This window comes from Melozone crissalis, unplaced genomic scaffold (assembly GCF_028551555.1).
Source record: "Melozone crissalis strain CALT ecotype California unplaced genomic scaffold, PUWL_Pcris_2 ptg000081l_1, whole genome shotgun sequence".
In the NCBI taxonomy this organism is placed as follows: domain Eukaryota; kingdom Metazoa; phylum Chordata; class Aves; order Passeriformes; family Passerellidae; genus Melozone; species Melozone crissalis.
This window is the reverse complement of record NW_026535858.1, coordinates 7,690,717-7,706,681: the sequence shown is the minus strand read 5'-3', so window position 1 is coordinate 7,706,681 and position 15,965 is coordinate 7,690,717. Positions and strand designations below refer to the sequence as shown.

At 44.9% G+C, this 15,965-nt stretch overlaps 1 protein-coding gene and 1 long non-coding RNA gene across 4 annotated transcripts in view; one reads left to right on the top strand and one right to left on the bottom strand.

The window, feature by feature from the left end:
* PSEN2 (presenilin 2) overlaps nt 1-2,681 on the top strand; it is a 15,832-nt gene extending 13,151 nt beyond the window's left edge. For both annotated transcript variants that reach the window (XM_054290147.1, XM_054290148.1), the window contains 3 exons: nt 417-533; nt 1,035-1,153; nt 2,331-2,681. In XM_054290147.1, coding sequence (XP_054146122.1) covers nt 417-533; nt 1,035-1,153; nt 2,331-2,486 — 392 coding nt within the window. In that variant the 3' untranslated portion in view covers nt 2,487-2,681. The remainder of the gene's footprint in view (nt 1-416; nt 534-1,034; nt 1,154-2,330) is intronic.
* Nucleotides 1-15,965, bottom strand: part of LOC128946408 (uncharacterized) — a 24,547-nt gene extending 8,582 nt beyond the window's left edge. For both annotated transcript variants that reach the window (XR_008483961.1, XR_008483960.1), the window contains exons 1-3: nt 15,922-15,965; nt 15,378-15,441; nt 6,502-6,557 (exon numbers count right to left, since the gene is read on the bottom strand). This is a non-coding gene — a long non-coding RNA (uncharacterized LOC128946408). The remainder of the gene's footprint in view (nt 1-6,501; nt 6,558-15,377; nt 15,442-15,921) is intronic.

Sequence of the window (15,965 nt, the reverse complement as noted above, 5' to 3'; positions counted from 1 at the left end):
CTGGTTAGGGGAATACCTGAGCACCTCCACCCCAGAGGAATAACACTGGGAATACACATTAACTTTGCTGGGTTTGCCTTGTCACTGTGGCCTGTGCAGAGCAGTGTTATGCCTGTGTACCTGCTCCCTTGTTAAAGCCATTGAGATCCTGGGTGGCTGCTAGAGGAGCTGGGAACAGCCAAACTTCCAGCTGTTCCAAACAATAACACACACATTTCCCTCAGAGCCACCAAATGTCCCTGCTTCAGCTGGTCCTGATGGTCACATCTCCAGGAGACAAAGGGCTCACCTACTGCAGGGCAGCTTCACAGGAGTGTTGGTTTCGTGGGCTAAAACATGTTATAAATGTAGCTGTCTCTTGTGTTTCTTTTTTTTTTTTTGGTAATGCACTCTTGGCCTGTTTTTGTGGACCCAAGCTGAGGATGGCAGAGAACAGCTCAGGAGCCCCTCTCATGCAGAGTCTCAGATGTCAGAGACAAGAGGTCCTGCTCCAACCCGCCCTGTCACTTTAGAGGAGCTCGAGGAGGAGGAAAGTAAGGGAAGCTTTATACCTTGTTTGCAGTGTAATTAGAGCCTGACATTTTTACTCTTTGTGCTTAACACTCTGTTCCTAGTTTGGTTTAATCACAGTTAATCTGAATAGCTGTGCTTGCTGAGCAATGAAGATCTTGAGTCTGACTGTGTATTTCCTCTTGCTGCTGCAGAATCTGTTCTGGGATTGTGGTTCCAGTGACATCTGTTGGCTACATGTACAATTTAAAACACTTCCTTCTTCCCCCTGACTCCTGTCCCTCTCTGTCCTTGTGCTTCCTCAGCTGCTTCATTTGGAAAGCAGCCTCAGAGAATGAGGGAAAACAAGGCAATTAGTGGGAAGAGGGGCTGGAAGCCTCAGCCTCCTCAGGAATGTGTGGGTCCAGGTTGGTAGCCAGGACTAGCAACCTTTACCTGCTCCCCAGGGGACAAGAATTTGTTCAGGAGGAAGCAAAACAGGAGGCTGAGAATTAACACTTCTTTTCTTTTTCCACTTCTTTCAGGGGGTGTGAAGCTGGGCCTTGGAGACTTCATATTTTACAGCGTGCTTGTTGGGAAAGCAGCTGCCACAGCTAGTGGGGACTGGAATACCACACTGGCCTGCTTTGTAGCCATTCTCATAGTAAGTGAGCAGCTTTTAAAAGCTCTGTCACAGCCTGCTCAGCACAGAAGTGTTGCCAGGAGTACCAGCAGCTGAGCACTGCTGAATCAGCCCAGGTAACCTGGATTTAGGAATTCAGGAATGCTGCAGTGCCTATCTGGAGACAGGAGTACTCTGTCTCTAGATAGGCACTGCAGCAGAATGATCCAGACTAACCAGAGCAGAGCCAAGTGTGGATGTGGTGGGGCTGAAACAGCCCCAGGAACTGCTGGTGTGTTTGCTTCATTCACAAGAGTCAATATTTGGAACTGCACACTGATTAGCAAGTGTAGTTGAAAAGGTTAACTCTGTTATGCTAGGGGGAGCTGATAGATAAGAGAGTAAGGACCTGTCTTATTCTACTATTTGAGCTGGAAAAAAATGAGAAGGAAGGAGACTGAAATCCATGGAAATTATCAGTAAGGGCAGATGACTAACATACTGTGGCTGCTAAAGAGTTGGTCCTGCCAGGTCTAATGTAGATACACTGTTAAGCTTCCACCTGAGTGGAAAATAATTATTATGCACTTGCTGTTTACCTCAACATCCTCATGGAAATTAACCAGAAAGACAACAGCAGGATTTTTAGAATGTAAAAGAAAATCTGGGTAAAACCAAAATTCACCCATTGTAATAAGCAATCCAGCCAAAAGAACAGCAGTGGATTTTTGATTTCCTTTTGGGTTTGGGTGGTTTTTTTTGTTTTTCTTTCTTTTTTACCCTAAAGGACTTTGTAAACTGGTAATGTGTTATAAGTATTAGAAACCTTCAGTGGAACTCCTATCTATGCAATTCACCAGGATTTAAGTGCTTTTGTCTGCTGGATCAGTACTTCATTCATAATGGCACAGAACGAGGAGTAAAATAATGTGTACAGAAGTTACCCTCTTGGGGTCAGCTGTACCTCTGCATTTGCTGTTTATGGCACTTTCTCAGCAGAGATTTCTGTGCTCAACATTGCTGAGGAAAAACCTGGCCAGCTTGTGTGAAAGATGAAGCTGTGGGCACATGGATATTCTGCTGCTGGTAGCTCAGGCAGTGTGCAGTGCTCTGCAGTGCATTTAGATAATTATCTGTGTGTTGGTTTGTTGGTGACAGATGAATTTCTGGTTGTCCGACTATTACCTCCTTGTGATTTTTATTCTGTTCTCTCTGACAGGGTTTATGCCTAACACTTTTACTACTGGCTGTTTTTAAGAAAGCACTGCCTGCTCTCCCCATCTCCATCACCTTTGGCTTGATCTTCTACTTCTCAACAGACAACCTCGTGCGACCCTTCATGGACACCCTGGCCTCCCACCAGCTGTACATTTAGAAGAAGTGAGAGTTAGAGGATTCTTTTTCAAGCTTTGCTGTGAAGTATGGTACAATGTTTGGAATAGGTCATAAAGTTTTTACACTTAGTGCCATATATTTGTAAGGAAAACACTAATTCCTTGATATGCCGTGTACTAAAAATCCAATAGTTACATGTTGAACTGAGATTTTTCACAGGACTCTTGGTGAAAAGCCTGGCTCTCTTGGTGAAAAGCCTGGCTCCTTGCTGATGTCAGAGTGTTACTTTTATTTTATTTGATGTGCACAGTGGCTGTTGTGAGCACAGAAACCTGTATGTGGCATGGAGCACTGCAGAGGTGAGGGGTCTGATCTTCCAGGAGCTAAGTAAAGTGTTTTAGCCCTGGAACTCCAGTCATCTTTTACCATAGTCTAGAATTTCTAAGTTTTCACTTAGAACTTCTAAATCTACACTTCTGAAGTGTGCAAACACAAGGTGCAAGTGATTGGAAAAGCCCAGCTGGGAGCATGCACAGAGCAGTGTGTGAGCCATTGAAGAAGTGAGGCTGAACTCTGCTGTGCAGCTGAAATTGCCCCAAAGGCCCATTTATCCTGGCCTCAGTTAGACATGGTGATTGAGACAGGATCCCCAGGAGGGACTGAGGCAGGATGTCAGTGCTGGGATGGTGGAATATCAGGCTCTGAGCACATCCACCAGTGCAGCAAGCAGCTGATGGAGGCAGGGCTGCCCCTTGCAGCACATCAGATCCTCAGCGTGCAGAAACAGACACTGCTCTCTCCTCCCAACATTTTATTTTTTAGGAAATATTTTTCTGGGTCATTGCTACAATCCTGAAGCGACCCTAAGGTGGAAATGACTAAACAACTCCAGTAAATCAGACCTGTACCTTACTTGCTGTGTTTCTGGTCTCATTTCTGTGCATTGTTGTAACTACTCCAAAGGAGGATTTACCTTCCCTTTATTAAGAGGTCCTCTCTTAACACTGACTGAGACTTGGTTTACCTAGGTTTTTGTACTGTTTAAAGATTATTTTTTTAATTGCCAATTTTAAAATAGCTATTTAGTGTCAAAGGAACTCTTTTGGAAATATCCAGTCATAGTTTGTATCAAAATATTGGGGTGCAAACTTCAATCTGTTGTTACATTACTTTTAGGAATAGCTATACACCCTCAAGTGAGTTCATTAAGAAAATCACAGTGCTTGATGTCAGTAAAAAATACATAGGACAGACTGAACCTTTATGTTTTGTCCACCTTTGAAAATAACTTTGTTTCTACTCTTTGAGTCAGTTTTTCAATAGCTGCCAAAGTTCTGTGATTTTATTTTTTCTTTTCTTTTTACCTGTGTCTGTTACTCAAACAAGCTCAGTTTTCTTTGACAGCTGATCAGTGTCAGTAAATGTAACATTATGTGAGAATTCATGAATAATGCAATGTCTTTGAGAGACATAGAATTTAAGTTCTGGAAATACTTCTTAGCAAAGGCTTTGAATTACACAATTTTATGCAGTGCTTTTTCCAGTAGACCTGTTCAAGCTCATCTGCTTTGATAATTAACAAGGATATCACACAGGTGATTCAGACTAATTTTTAAGAAGTGCATAAGTGTTTTTACAAGGGGGGGGGGGGGTGTGTGTGTCTCAGTCTGGACAAGTCAGTAACTCTTGCTCTTTGTCAGTTTTCCATCCTCATTTCTCACATTTGCAATGTTTGGACTTAACAACTGCAGAGTTAACTACTACTAAAAGGTATTTCCTTTGGAAATGTAAATCAGTAGAGCTTTGTTTGCTGATTTTTAAGGTTTATGTGAGAGTTGCTTTTTCTATTTGTGTGTTAGTGTTTGTTCTTTTTAATGAAAACAGTTGTGGGGCCAAATCAGATTAGAATCACTGGGAAACGTGATTTTACTTTTTGCATTGCATGGTGTAGAGAGGATGTGAATTATTTGTATATACTGAAAGAAAAATCCTGCTTGGCTTATCAGGGTTGTATTTCTATGAAAGCAGAGTTAATACTTGAAGGAAACTGGCAGGGGACCCTTCACATATTGAGGGATCACCACTGGTTTTCTGCAGATACCTGTTTGCCAAAGACTGGCCTTCCACTGACCAATTCTGCAGAACTGACAGGAATTTTAATTTAAAAGGTAACTGAGCAAGAGATTCTGGCAGTGCAACAGAATGTATTGTCCTGGTGAGTGAAAGGAGTATATCATGGATATACTGGAGTGCTTATAATTGTATAAAAGTTCATATGTATTTACTACAAATATATATTTGTGTTTGTGTGTCCATGTACGCACAGACATGCAAATTTTAAAATTATGTGGAGTGATTTCTCATCTCTTTGGATGTTTTCACCTGTGCATGAAGTGAAGTTTTGTTGTGATGTTAACATTGTGCAGCATGTGAAATGCAGAGGGCAGGATTTACCCTACTCACAGCTGGCTGCTACTGACTCAGTGACCTGGCACCTTGAGTCAGCAAAGCATTTGTCTGCCTGATGTGTTCATTCACTGGTGTCACTGCTGCATGCTCTGAACCAGCACAGCTGCCAGCTGCACTGAGGGGACACCTTTCTTGTGCTGGTGTCACTCAACACCTCAATTCCTCTAGGAGGTGCCATGTGTTGGCATTTTCCTGTGTGAGGATATCCTGCTCACACTCACCCCTCCTCTCCAGTCTGAAATGTGTGTTTGCCTGCTTCTACTCTCAAATGCAGCTTGGACACACATCAGTCTTGGAAGATCTAAGACTGAAGCCAAGTCCATGAGCAAAACTCTAGTGGTGAGCCTGCCTAATGCAACCCCCCAGTGAAACTTGTGGTGGGAGGTCTGGGGTTGTTTTGCTGAAGTGTCTGCTGTGTGTCAGAGACTGGAGATGAGCCCTGTCCTCAGAGGATGCACAAGAAGCATCGCAATCATAATGAAAAAACCAGAAACAGGATAGTCCTTGCAGAAGCACACAGCTTTCATTTGATACTCTTGGTCTGATTCATCAAACCTGACTTCAGGCTCTTTGTTCTTGCCCTCATAGGTACTTCCAGCTAATCCCACTGTGTTTGCTTTCCTCTTCCTTGTAACTCAAACTGGGTTTGGTTTAAATTGAATATAGAGTTATTTTTCTTTATTGTTTCCCTCAGTCCCTGATCTCAGTTTCTGCTTTAGAGATGCTCCTTGGCAGCCACGGGAGGGCAGCAGGTCCATGTGCAGAAGTACCAGCCATTTTAAATACTCTGCCCTATTACAGCGTCCTGAGTGGGTCGCTGGAGGTGAGAGATGGACGGGAATCTTGTTTCTTGATCAGAAGGCTGGATTTATTGATATATGATATATAATACATTATAACTATACTAAATAGAATAAAGAGAGAGGTTGCAGATGCTGCTGCTAAGCTAAGAATAGAAAGAAAGAATCTATAACAAAGTTGCGTCCAGGGACTCTGTCCCCCGCTTGCAGCTGTGATTGGCCTTTAATTATAAACATAGAAACATGAGCCAATCAAGGTGCCCCTGTTGCATTCCACAGCATCTGATAATAATTGTTTACGTTCTCTTTCTGGGGCCCTCAGCTTCCCAGAAAATGCAGAAATCTGAAAGAAAGGATTTCTGTGGAAAAAATGTCTGCGACACTGCCCTGTGCCCCTTGTGTTTCAGAGAGGCTGAAGGCCCTGCGCTCTCCTTCGTGGCAGGAAAAAAAAAGAAAGGCAGGCACCCCACACCCCAGCACAGCTTTAGTTTTGGCCCAGCATGGGAGAGACTTGCAGTGAGAACAAGCTCAAGCTGAACCAGAATTCATTTAAAACCAGCTGCTTTCAGTGTGATGCCATGTTCAGCACTGCAGTCCTGCTGTTACACTGCATTTTGTTTGGGTTCTCTCCCCCCTTTCTTTTTTTAATAAATCATCCAGTCCTAGTTCCATTCCTCAAAGCCCCAAGCATGAGTCAGGGTCTCCCCCAGGCATTGCTAAATTCAATTTACTACATAAAGATTTCTTCTGAGCATCTTCAAGATGGAAAGGAATAATTATACTTACTGATTTGTCATTCTTCCTCTCACTTCCAGTCTCTTATCCCAGTAGGTCTTGCTAATCTGGGAGGAAAAAAGAGCACACAGCTTGTCCTGCCAGCTCTTGGCACTGAGAAATTTAGGGACAAGCTAGATGGGGTTGGATGGGCTTTGAGCAATGTGGTCTAATGGAAAATGTCCCTGCCCATGGCAGGGGGTTGGTACTGGATGGTTTTTAAGGCCCCTTCCAACCCAAACCATTCTGTGATTCTCTGTTTTTTGTGCCTCAGGAGGACCAGGGGGTATCTTATTTTCTTGAAGCTGGTTGTTTTGTAAGAAAGCAGTCTGGAGAGTTGTGGTATCTTTGCCAGAAATTCTCCTACAACACTGTTTGTGTGCCCCAAACACACATTGTATTCCTCATTGAATTTATCTTTTCTTCCTCAGCCAGGTAAAGTGATGTGAGCTGTTCTCATTCTACAAGTGGGAAACAAAGCAAGACAGTAAATCATGGAATCATAGAATGGTTGGGAAGGGACCTTAAAATCATCTAGTTCCAACCCCCTCATATGGGTAGGGACACCTTCTACTAGACCAGGTTGCTTCATCCAGCCTGGCCTTGAACACTTCCAGGGATGGGCAGCCACAACTTCTCTGTGTCAGTGTCTCACCTCTATCACAGTAAAGAATTTTAATAATCTAATAACTAATCTAAACCTACTGTCTTTCACTTGGAAGCAATTCCCCCTTGTCCTGTCACCACATGCCCTTGTAAAAAGTGCCTCTCCCTCTTTATTTGGGCTCCCCTGGGGTAGTGGAAGGCCTCATGACCATGCTGGGTTTGAGCTTGGATAGACAAGGAAGATCTTGGATACATAAGCAAGATCCACATCAGATCATGGCATCAAACACCATCACACAATTACTGTTCCTTCTTTTTTACATATTGCTTTGCTGCAGGTTTGCCATCACCCACCTTTTGCCACTCTTAAATCCAAGATGTTTGCCCTGAGCACTGAAGGAGTTAAGCAAATATGAACTGTTATCTTCTTTGTGCAACACATTTGATAGGTGCCCAAGAGCACAATTTGGGAGGTGTCAGTGCTCAGCACTATTTGTGGCTCACTATCAAAAAGATCTAAATAAGCAGAAACTTTGAAGTGGAACTAGCTAAACTCCTTGATACAGAAACCTGAGACAGGTACAGGACTAAGTGGATGGAGTAGAAATTTTCCAAAACTGGGAACTGTTGGAGCCCTATCAAATGCAGCCTGAGGTAAGTGACAGCTCCCACAGCCAGCTCTGGATTAGATCTGTGCTGAAATAAATTCCAGGAAGCCTGGCACTCCTGAACCTGCCCTGCAGAATTGGGTGGAGTAGGAAAAGCATTAGGCCTGTTTTCTCCTCTTGGATCACTGGTTTCTGTGATTTCAAGGAGACCTTGCTCACCCTGGTATAAAATATGAGTAACTCCACAGCTAACTTGCATTCAGGCAGATCAGGAACAATGCATAAAGTGAAAGTGTGGAAAACTGATCCAGCCTAATTAACTTATGCCATGCCATCTTTACAAAGCTTAAGCTACAAGCATTTAAAATTCTCCCTGACTTCACTGAGCTGCAGAATATGAGCCTTCCTTCAAAACTGGTGTAAGACAAGCAAGATCCTTGGAGCTGAAGGTAGCATTCAGGATTATTTTAAAAGCTACCTATCCTGTGTACCAACAGTTAGTAGCAATAAAATGCCAGTAGCATTACAGAACTGTTCTAAACAGGAATGTCATCCCTTCATCAAGCCAGAAAAGACATGCCCTCTCTTTAAGCCCCTACCAAATACAGTCTTTGTGATATTCTGGGAAGTTCAAATTTGAGCTATTTTTGTTCTCCAGCTATTGTGCTAATAGTCTTCTTCTCAAGTGCTCTCTGAGTTTCAAGGGGCATGACAACTGTTTAACTTTCTTCTTTAGTATGGAAAAGAATTGCCCTGATTTCTGTCCCTTTGTGATTTGGGTGGGCAAGCAAGAATCAAATGGCAAGGGGACTTAAATAGGATGGGGAAATGAGGGCATTAAGCATGTAAAGGGTTAAGGTACCTTCTCTGCTACTTTTGATGCACATGCTGTGTGCCACTGTGATGAAACGGGAGCACTGCTGCCGAACAGTGAGAACATCTGTATTTCAGGGAAGGAGTAACAGTTCCTGTGCTGGGAAAGCAGAGCAGCAGCTCAGCTGCAGCCAAAGCTGCTGCAGGGCACTGAGTGGATGGTGCAGGGTGCAGTCTCTGTCCAGCTGCATCCCCAGATGCTGTGTCTGGTGGGAGTGCTGAAGGAAAGGGACATCTTTGTGCTCACATCTTTGTGCTCACACCTTGGGCTCCTGCAGCCGGGAAATCTCACAAGTGTCTGCAGAGAGTGAACCTGCAGTGCTGCTTCTCAGGAAACCCTTTTCCCTGCACACTAGCACAGAGCAGTTGAGATTCCTCCTGATGTGCTCCCACTGAGGCTTTCCAAACACTTCTTTAGGCATTAGGAGCACGACAGAGCAGAAGAATGCCATTAACCCTATTTTACAGATAGGAGTTGGATCATTTGCTCAGGGTCAAATGAAGGGCTTAACCTGGATGTCTGGAGCATCTCTCAATCAGTCACTCCTTCCAGAGGCTTGTTAATTGCTGGTGTCTCCCTCTTAGTTGCACTCTGCTACGTGCCAGTCAGGATGTTCTGCCCCCAGCTGGTGTCTCTGTGTCCAGGTATGCAGACACAGATGTAGATAGCAGAGGCTGGATTATGCAGTCCTGCTCAGTTGGCCTCTGGAATTGGATTGATAGCCACAGCACAGCAGGAAAAGGGTCAGTCAGCATCCAAAGGTAGCAACAGTCCTGCTTTCCCATACTGGTTTTGGCTTTTGGTTTTTGAAGCCACAACATCCCTGCAGGCTGACTGCTAAAGTAAATTGTCATGACTATGTGTGAATCATCATGTGGCAAGTGGATGGAGGTTGTGAGTTTGTCCATTTGCCACACAGGCACTCAGAAACAGCCTGCAGCCTTCCAGTCTCCATCCCACACCTTGCTGTGCTTGGAACAGCGAGGCAGGAAGCCAGGAAGCCAGAACAAGCACTGGCTTTCAGGGCAGTGAAAGAAAACAGGGTATCCTGGGGGTGATTCCAGGCTAGGGCAAGGTGGCTCGCTGCTCTCCAGCTCTGTGAGACATGGCAATGCTGTGCCAAAAGCTGGGGCAGTGGCTGGGATTGGCAGCACACTTTGCCATTAACCAGCAGAGCTATGATGTTAATTCTTAGTTCCAGTAAAGTGTTCACAAATAACTCTGTTTCTCCCATGCTCTCTGGCTCCAGCCTGTCCTCCCATTTAGAGCAACTCTGCCCAGATTGTTCAGATAACCCTTCTGTCCTTGGCAAAAGGCTTTTCAGAGTGGCTAAATGCAGGCAAAGAACTTGTTCCTGTTTGCCTGGCTTTAAAATGAATTTGCCATGTTTGCCCAGGGGGTGAATGGCTTTGCCAGTTATCATCTGTAAAGTGAATCCTGGCTGGAAGCTACAAAGAACTGAGCCTTCCCACCTTGTCCATGCAGCATGGCTTGAGGTACATGTAAACAATCAGGGGCCAAGGGGAGAGAGCAAAACACCAAACTCTGCAAGCAAATGCAATTTACAATGAGCAGAAACAACTGATCTGTCCAGTCCAGACAAAGAAGAATTACAGACTGAGTAATGTTTAACAGAGAAACAGAAATGCCACGTTCTTGAGGCACACAGCTGCAAATCAGGCTACTGCACTCTTCATCTCTCATTCAAAATGGCTTTGCTCAACACCCATAAAAAGCACTGTTGTGCAACAGGATTGGAACTGGCAAGGCTAACATTGTGAATGTTTGACTGTATAAATTGCTAAGGTGGCAGGGTGCTTGTCCTTGCCCTGCACTGTCCCACACACTAACCCAAAAACAAGGACTGGTATCCCTTTCTTCCACTTAGTGGCAGAGAGGAAAACACAGGGGGCAAAGGGAAGAGTTTTGTGTCTTCTTCACCTTCCCTTTTTTCAGTGAGGGGACAGGACAGCCCTTCAGCAGTCCCCTCTCCTGCACAGAACCTGGCAGCCCCACTGGGCACTCCCTGCCCTCTCCAGCTGTGCAGAGCAAGGCTGCTCACTGAAAGCTCCAGAAGGAAAACAGAGATGGGAATCATGAAATTTCCCTGTGGTGACCAGTGACATGAATGGGAATAAAGCCATGTCAGGGGGGGTTTAGGTTGGATATTAGGAAAAGGTTCTTTAGGTAGAGGGTGGTTGGGGACTGGAACAGGCTCCCCAGGGAAGCATCAAGCCTGGCATAATCCATGAGGTGTTTATCAATAGAGTCAGGCATTTGGTGTGAATCTTGTGGTGTCCTGTGCAGGCCCAGAAGTTGGAGTTAATGATCCTTGTGGGTCCCTTCCAACTCAGCATGTTCTGTCATTCTAGGAAATATCTGTCCTGCTCCCTGCACTATCTCTTCCTCTTGGACAGAAAATATTGATCTTGAGAACTGCCACACCATCCCCTTCTGACAGCGCTAAATCACCTTAAAATTAAAGTGCTAACTGAGATGGCATCTTGTCTCTGTCCCTTTGCAGTGAGTGGAGAGAGAAAAAGGCAGGGCAAGTGCAATGAGTGCCAGAATGCTTTGGGATGAAAATACACAGTTCAAAAACCAGAGCAGTACTAAGCTTAACAAAAATAGCTCATGATTGGGATGCTGTGATGATCTTGGATGTGCATCTACCATTGACTGAGTCAGTGAGATGCCATTTCTCTGAGAGCTCTTGCTCTCATTCTTGCCCATAAAAAAAGCCATATAAATAACATATGGTACAAACAGCATCACTGACACCTGCCAAAGTTTTGAAATACCTCCAAGCTAACTACTAAAACCAAGCCACCTGTCCAGTGACTTCCACTTGAGCTGTTCCACTTCATCATCATCATCCCTGTATTATTATGTTGATGGGATGCCATAAATCCACAGAGTCAGAGAAAACATTCCATCTGCCCTGAAAAAATTACCCTCTAGAGAAGATGAGTGAGCCCAAGGCAAAACCTCTCAAGAGGCAGCTCATCTGAGCCCCAGAAGTTGCTTGGAGAAGGAGGACTGAGGGAAACGCTTCCAGAGCAGCTTTTGCTTTGTGGTTAGCTGTGTGAACACGAGAGAAGGATGGTGACTTATATTAGAGATTCTTAGAATCATTAAGGTTGAAAAAAACCTCCAAGTTCGTTGAGTCCAACCATACATAGTGTGGTTGGAGAAACAGCTTGGGCCTGTCCTATGCAAGAGAATTCTCTGAACAGCCTGGACACTTGTCAACCTAATTAAATGACCAACTGCTGCTTAATTGAGGCTCCATTACCTTTTTTTCTGCAGGTCAGTAGTCTGCCCATAGTAATTTTCTGTTGCAATGGAGGCCTTCTTACTGCAGGGCCCAAAGATCTTTCCAGGCTCTGGTCTTCTAACTTCTTCTGTTTGCAAAAGTTTAGCCCTTCTGGCTCATTCCTCTCTGGGAACGTGTCCCACTTTGTACAAGGCTTTGAGGAAAATGAGGAAATTTGAGAATTAAATGATCCTGAACATATCCTTTTAACCTTAGTAGGTTAAAACTCCTGTGGGAGTGTGAGTCTGACACAGGTAAATTGTAACTATTAGTTATAATTTAAATTTATTACAGTTTTGATTATATTTATATCTATCATGAGGATAGATAGATCATTGTAGTATTTATAGCTTTATAATAATTAATATTACTATAATCAAACTCATAATGATTTTATTATCATTTAATAAAAGACTGATTTATATACTCCTCATAGTTGTAAGTTTCTTGCTAGAAATGCTCACAGAAATGTTTCTAGATAAGGCAGTATGTTGAAATGTGACTGAACAGAACACTACCAAGTAAGCTACAAGAAGGAAATGACAGCTGTATTGCAAAAAATGTGTTTTAGCTGATTTATTAATAATGTTCATTTCTTATAGCTAATCAAGAGATTCCTCAAAGTCTGGGAAATTGCTTTTTCACAGGACTGCTTTGGCTTGCTCTGCAAATTCACCTCTGCACTGCACACACCTCCAAAAGAGTGCAGGTACACAGCACAAAAATTACATGGGATTTAGACACTGATGCAAAACCTTTTAACCTGCAACAACCTCATTCTGCTGTCACATGGATGGATGTCAGTGTTTAGGTATTTACAAAGAGGTTTCATAGAATAGTTTGGGTTGGAAGGGACCTTAAAAGTTTGACTAGCTCCAACCCTCTGCCATGGGCAGGGACACCTTCCAGCAGCCCAGGTTGCTCAGAGCCCCATCCAAGCTGGCCTTGAGCACTGCCAGGGATGGGGCATCCACAGCTTCTCTGGGCAACCTGTGAGGGCCTCACCACCCTCACAGTAAAGAATTTATTTTTAATATCTGTCCTAAGTCTGCTCTCCTTTAGTTTGAATCCATTCTTCCTTGTCCTATGTCCCTACAGGACAAGAAGGAAAAAGGACCTCCCTGTAGGGACTTGATTTCTTCCCTCTACCCTGCTTGGAAGGACTTTATGAGTTAATGTTTGCACAGCACACTCAGCAGATCAGCTTCCACACAAACCCTGCCCAGAGTCAGGGCCTGCATGAAGCTGCTGTTCCACCTGCACTGCTTTGGTGGAGGGCACAAAACCAGAATGGGCAGCCTGGGCTGATCCCCACAGGGTTCCTGTCCTCTCCTGCCACTGCACAAGGCACAGTTTGCACAAGGCCTGACTGCAGATCTGTCTGGGATTTGGATGGGGTTGGAGGATTGCTCCATCCTCATTTCCTCTTGCTGAACTTTCCCATTATATAATATGAGTAGGGCTGAAGAGGGAAGACAAGAGTATGCACAATGATTAGGGTCTCAGTGTGTGTGGGGTGCTGTTAAGTCTTCCCAAGCAGAGAAGGGAACCTGAATCTGAACACCCCAAACAGCCAACAAGGCTTTACATAAACCACTGAAACCCTTCCTGAAGAAAAGGATGGCTCCCTGGTCTATTTCCCACCTACAACACTTCCTTTTTTCAGGATCAAAGGCTGTCATTCTCATAATTGGAAGCACTAAACCAATCCCAAATACTGACAATATTTTTTCTCTGTTACCATTTTTCCTCACTTTACAGGGAGATCTGCCATGGAACAGCTCTCCCAGCACTTCATATATATCACATTCAACTTTTTATTATTATTGTGGACAAAGTAGGCAAAATTAACCTCTGGATTCTGGATTGAGTCCTGGGTGTCCTGTCCTTATTCCCCCTAAGAACTAAAAAGTAACAAAGAGGGACATACACTATTTTTTCCCATCAGCTTCAGTCCAGCTTTCATTCCTACCTCTTTGCACTCCAAATTAGGTGGGAATACAGACACTTCTCTCTTCTTTATGTACAGAAAGAGCTCAAGTTCAATGGGTCTTTTAAGGCTGCAGAAAGTCTGGCAGGAGAAGGTGTGATGCAAATTGAACAGCAGCAGCAGCAGCAGAAATATCCAATGGTTTAACCACGTGTGAATGAAGGGAAGCAGCCAGGCCTGCCTCTGAGAGATGGGGAGAGCTTCAACCTGGCCTTGCTGTGCCTCCATCTCAAACTGTGGCAGCCTGCTCATGCAGAAAGCCTCCAGTTCTCCGTGCTCAGCACTGTGAGTAAGGTGTTTCACAATTAATGCCGAGCTGATGCAAGCAAAGTGATGTTACACAGAAACTGAGCACTGCCATCCAAATCCAGGAGTAGATAAAGGGGTGTCCTTAGAAAAGACATCTACAACGTGTCTCTTCCCAGATGAGGGCATACATGATCTTTCCTTTATTAGAAATAGTGTAACCTAACCACAAATAGAACAATTAATTTGTGTATATTTCCACAGGTGTGAGTATTGAACTGAAGAAAATGAGGCATTTTTTTGGACAAAACTTCTCAAGGCTGGTATCTTATTACAGACATGTTTTTGCTTCATCTACATATTGAGCCTCCATCCCTTATGAAATATTGTGTTTGCCCTTTCCATTTCAGATATATTTTGTTTACACACAGCCTGTGTGTTAAGCATTTATTTCAATAATGTGCCTTTCCCAGGGAACTGTTTCTTTTTCACCTTTCAAATTCAAATCCAGCCTTTTTAGTCCTGATTGGAGCTGGCTTCTAATTCAATGTTTGGGTGATGAATTTTGCTAAATTAATTTGTAGCTGTCTGTTCAGTGCCTTACCTTTTCAGGGTTCATGTGGGAAACTGAGAGGGGCTTGGGGAAGATGAAAATATTTTTTTTTTTTTTAAACATGAAGGAATATGTGTAATACTTGAACAATAAATAGCAGCCAATCTCTGGTCTGAGCAGCTGGAGATAATAATTGTCTCCCTCTACAGAGGAGGGCAACTTTGGCAATAGCAGATTGGCAGTAATACTCACAGATTTTGTACAGTTCAACCTCTCTACACACTTAGAGCAGACCATTTATCCATTTTCCTTCTTCACAAATCCACAGCATCCCCAATTCCTACTGACTTTACAATTCACAGCATCCACAACTCCTACTGACTGAGATACAGGTCCTCTGGTGTGGATTTAAGTGCTCAATCCAAGCTCCTAGTTAGCTGAAAAGGTCAGCCAAAACAAGCAATTGACAATGGTGAAATTAAAGCTCGGGGCTGTTTGTTGGTCACTCCCGCAAGTTCTGCTACAACTGGAGAAGGATTATGAATCCTGTTTGGTTTAGGAAGGAACGAATGATTTCATCTCCAAACCTCATCCGAATGCGCTCCTGCACTGATGCAGCCATGTGGCAAATGCCCCAGGACGACTGTATTGTTATTTTTCAGACGGGAAAGTTGCTGACAGCGGCGGGCGCTTACCAGAGCATCCAGACAAGCCGGGAGCCGGCTGTCGCTGTGAGCCCCTCGCATCCCTGGCATCGACCTGCGGGGAACAAGGCACCGCGTTTGTTTCCAGCGTGCATTTCCCAACAGCCTGACCAGTTCCCAGTGCCTGCGTGACACGCTGCTTTGACAAACCACACAGACAAAGCTTTCCCGGACACGGAGCGTCACGAATCGGGAACTGCTCCCTCCGCCTGGCATTTCCCTGGAGCCTGCCGGGCGCGGGGCTCCTGCCCATCTCCCCATGCACATTAACGGGGAATGTGGGACCGCCGGAGCAGCGACCCCCCGGCCTCCCGAGCCCACCTCATCCACTCCCACCGCGGGATCCCCTCCCCCGCCCCAGACGCCGCCACCTCCCACTGACACCGCACCGGGCGGTCCCGTTCGCTGGAGCAGCGCAGCCCGGGGGGAGCCGGCCCAGCGCGGACAGACGGCGGCTGTCGCCGCCCCGCTCGCAGCACACGCTCCTCACGCCTCACCCGCCGCCCGCGCCCCCCCCGCCCGCCGCCGCACGGACCTCACGGGCCTCACGTCCCCCTGCAGCCGCCGCGCGCGCCGCGC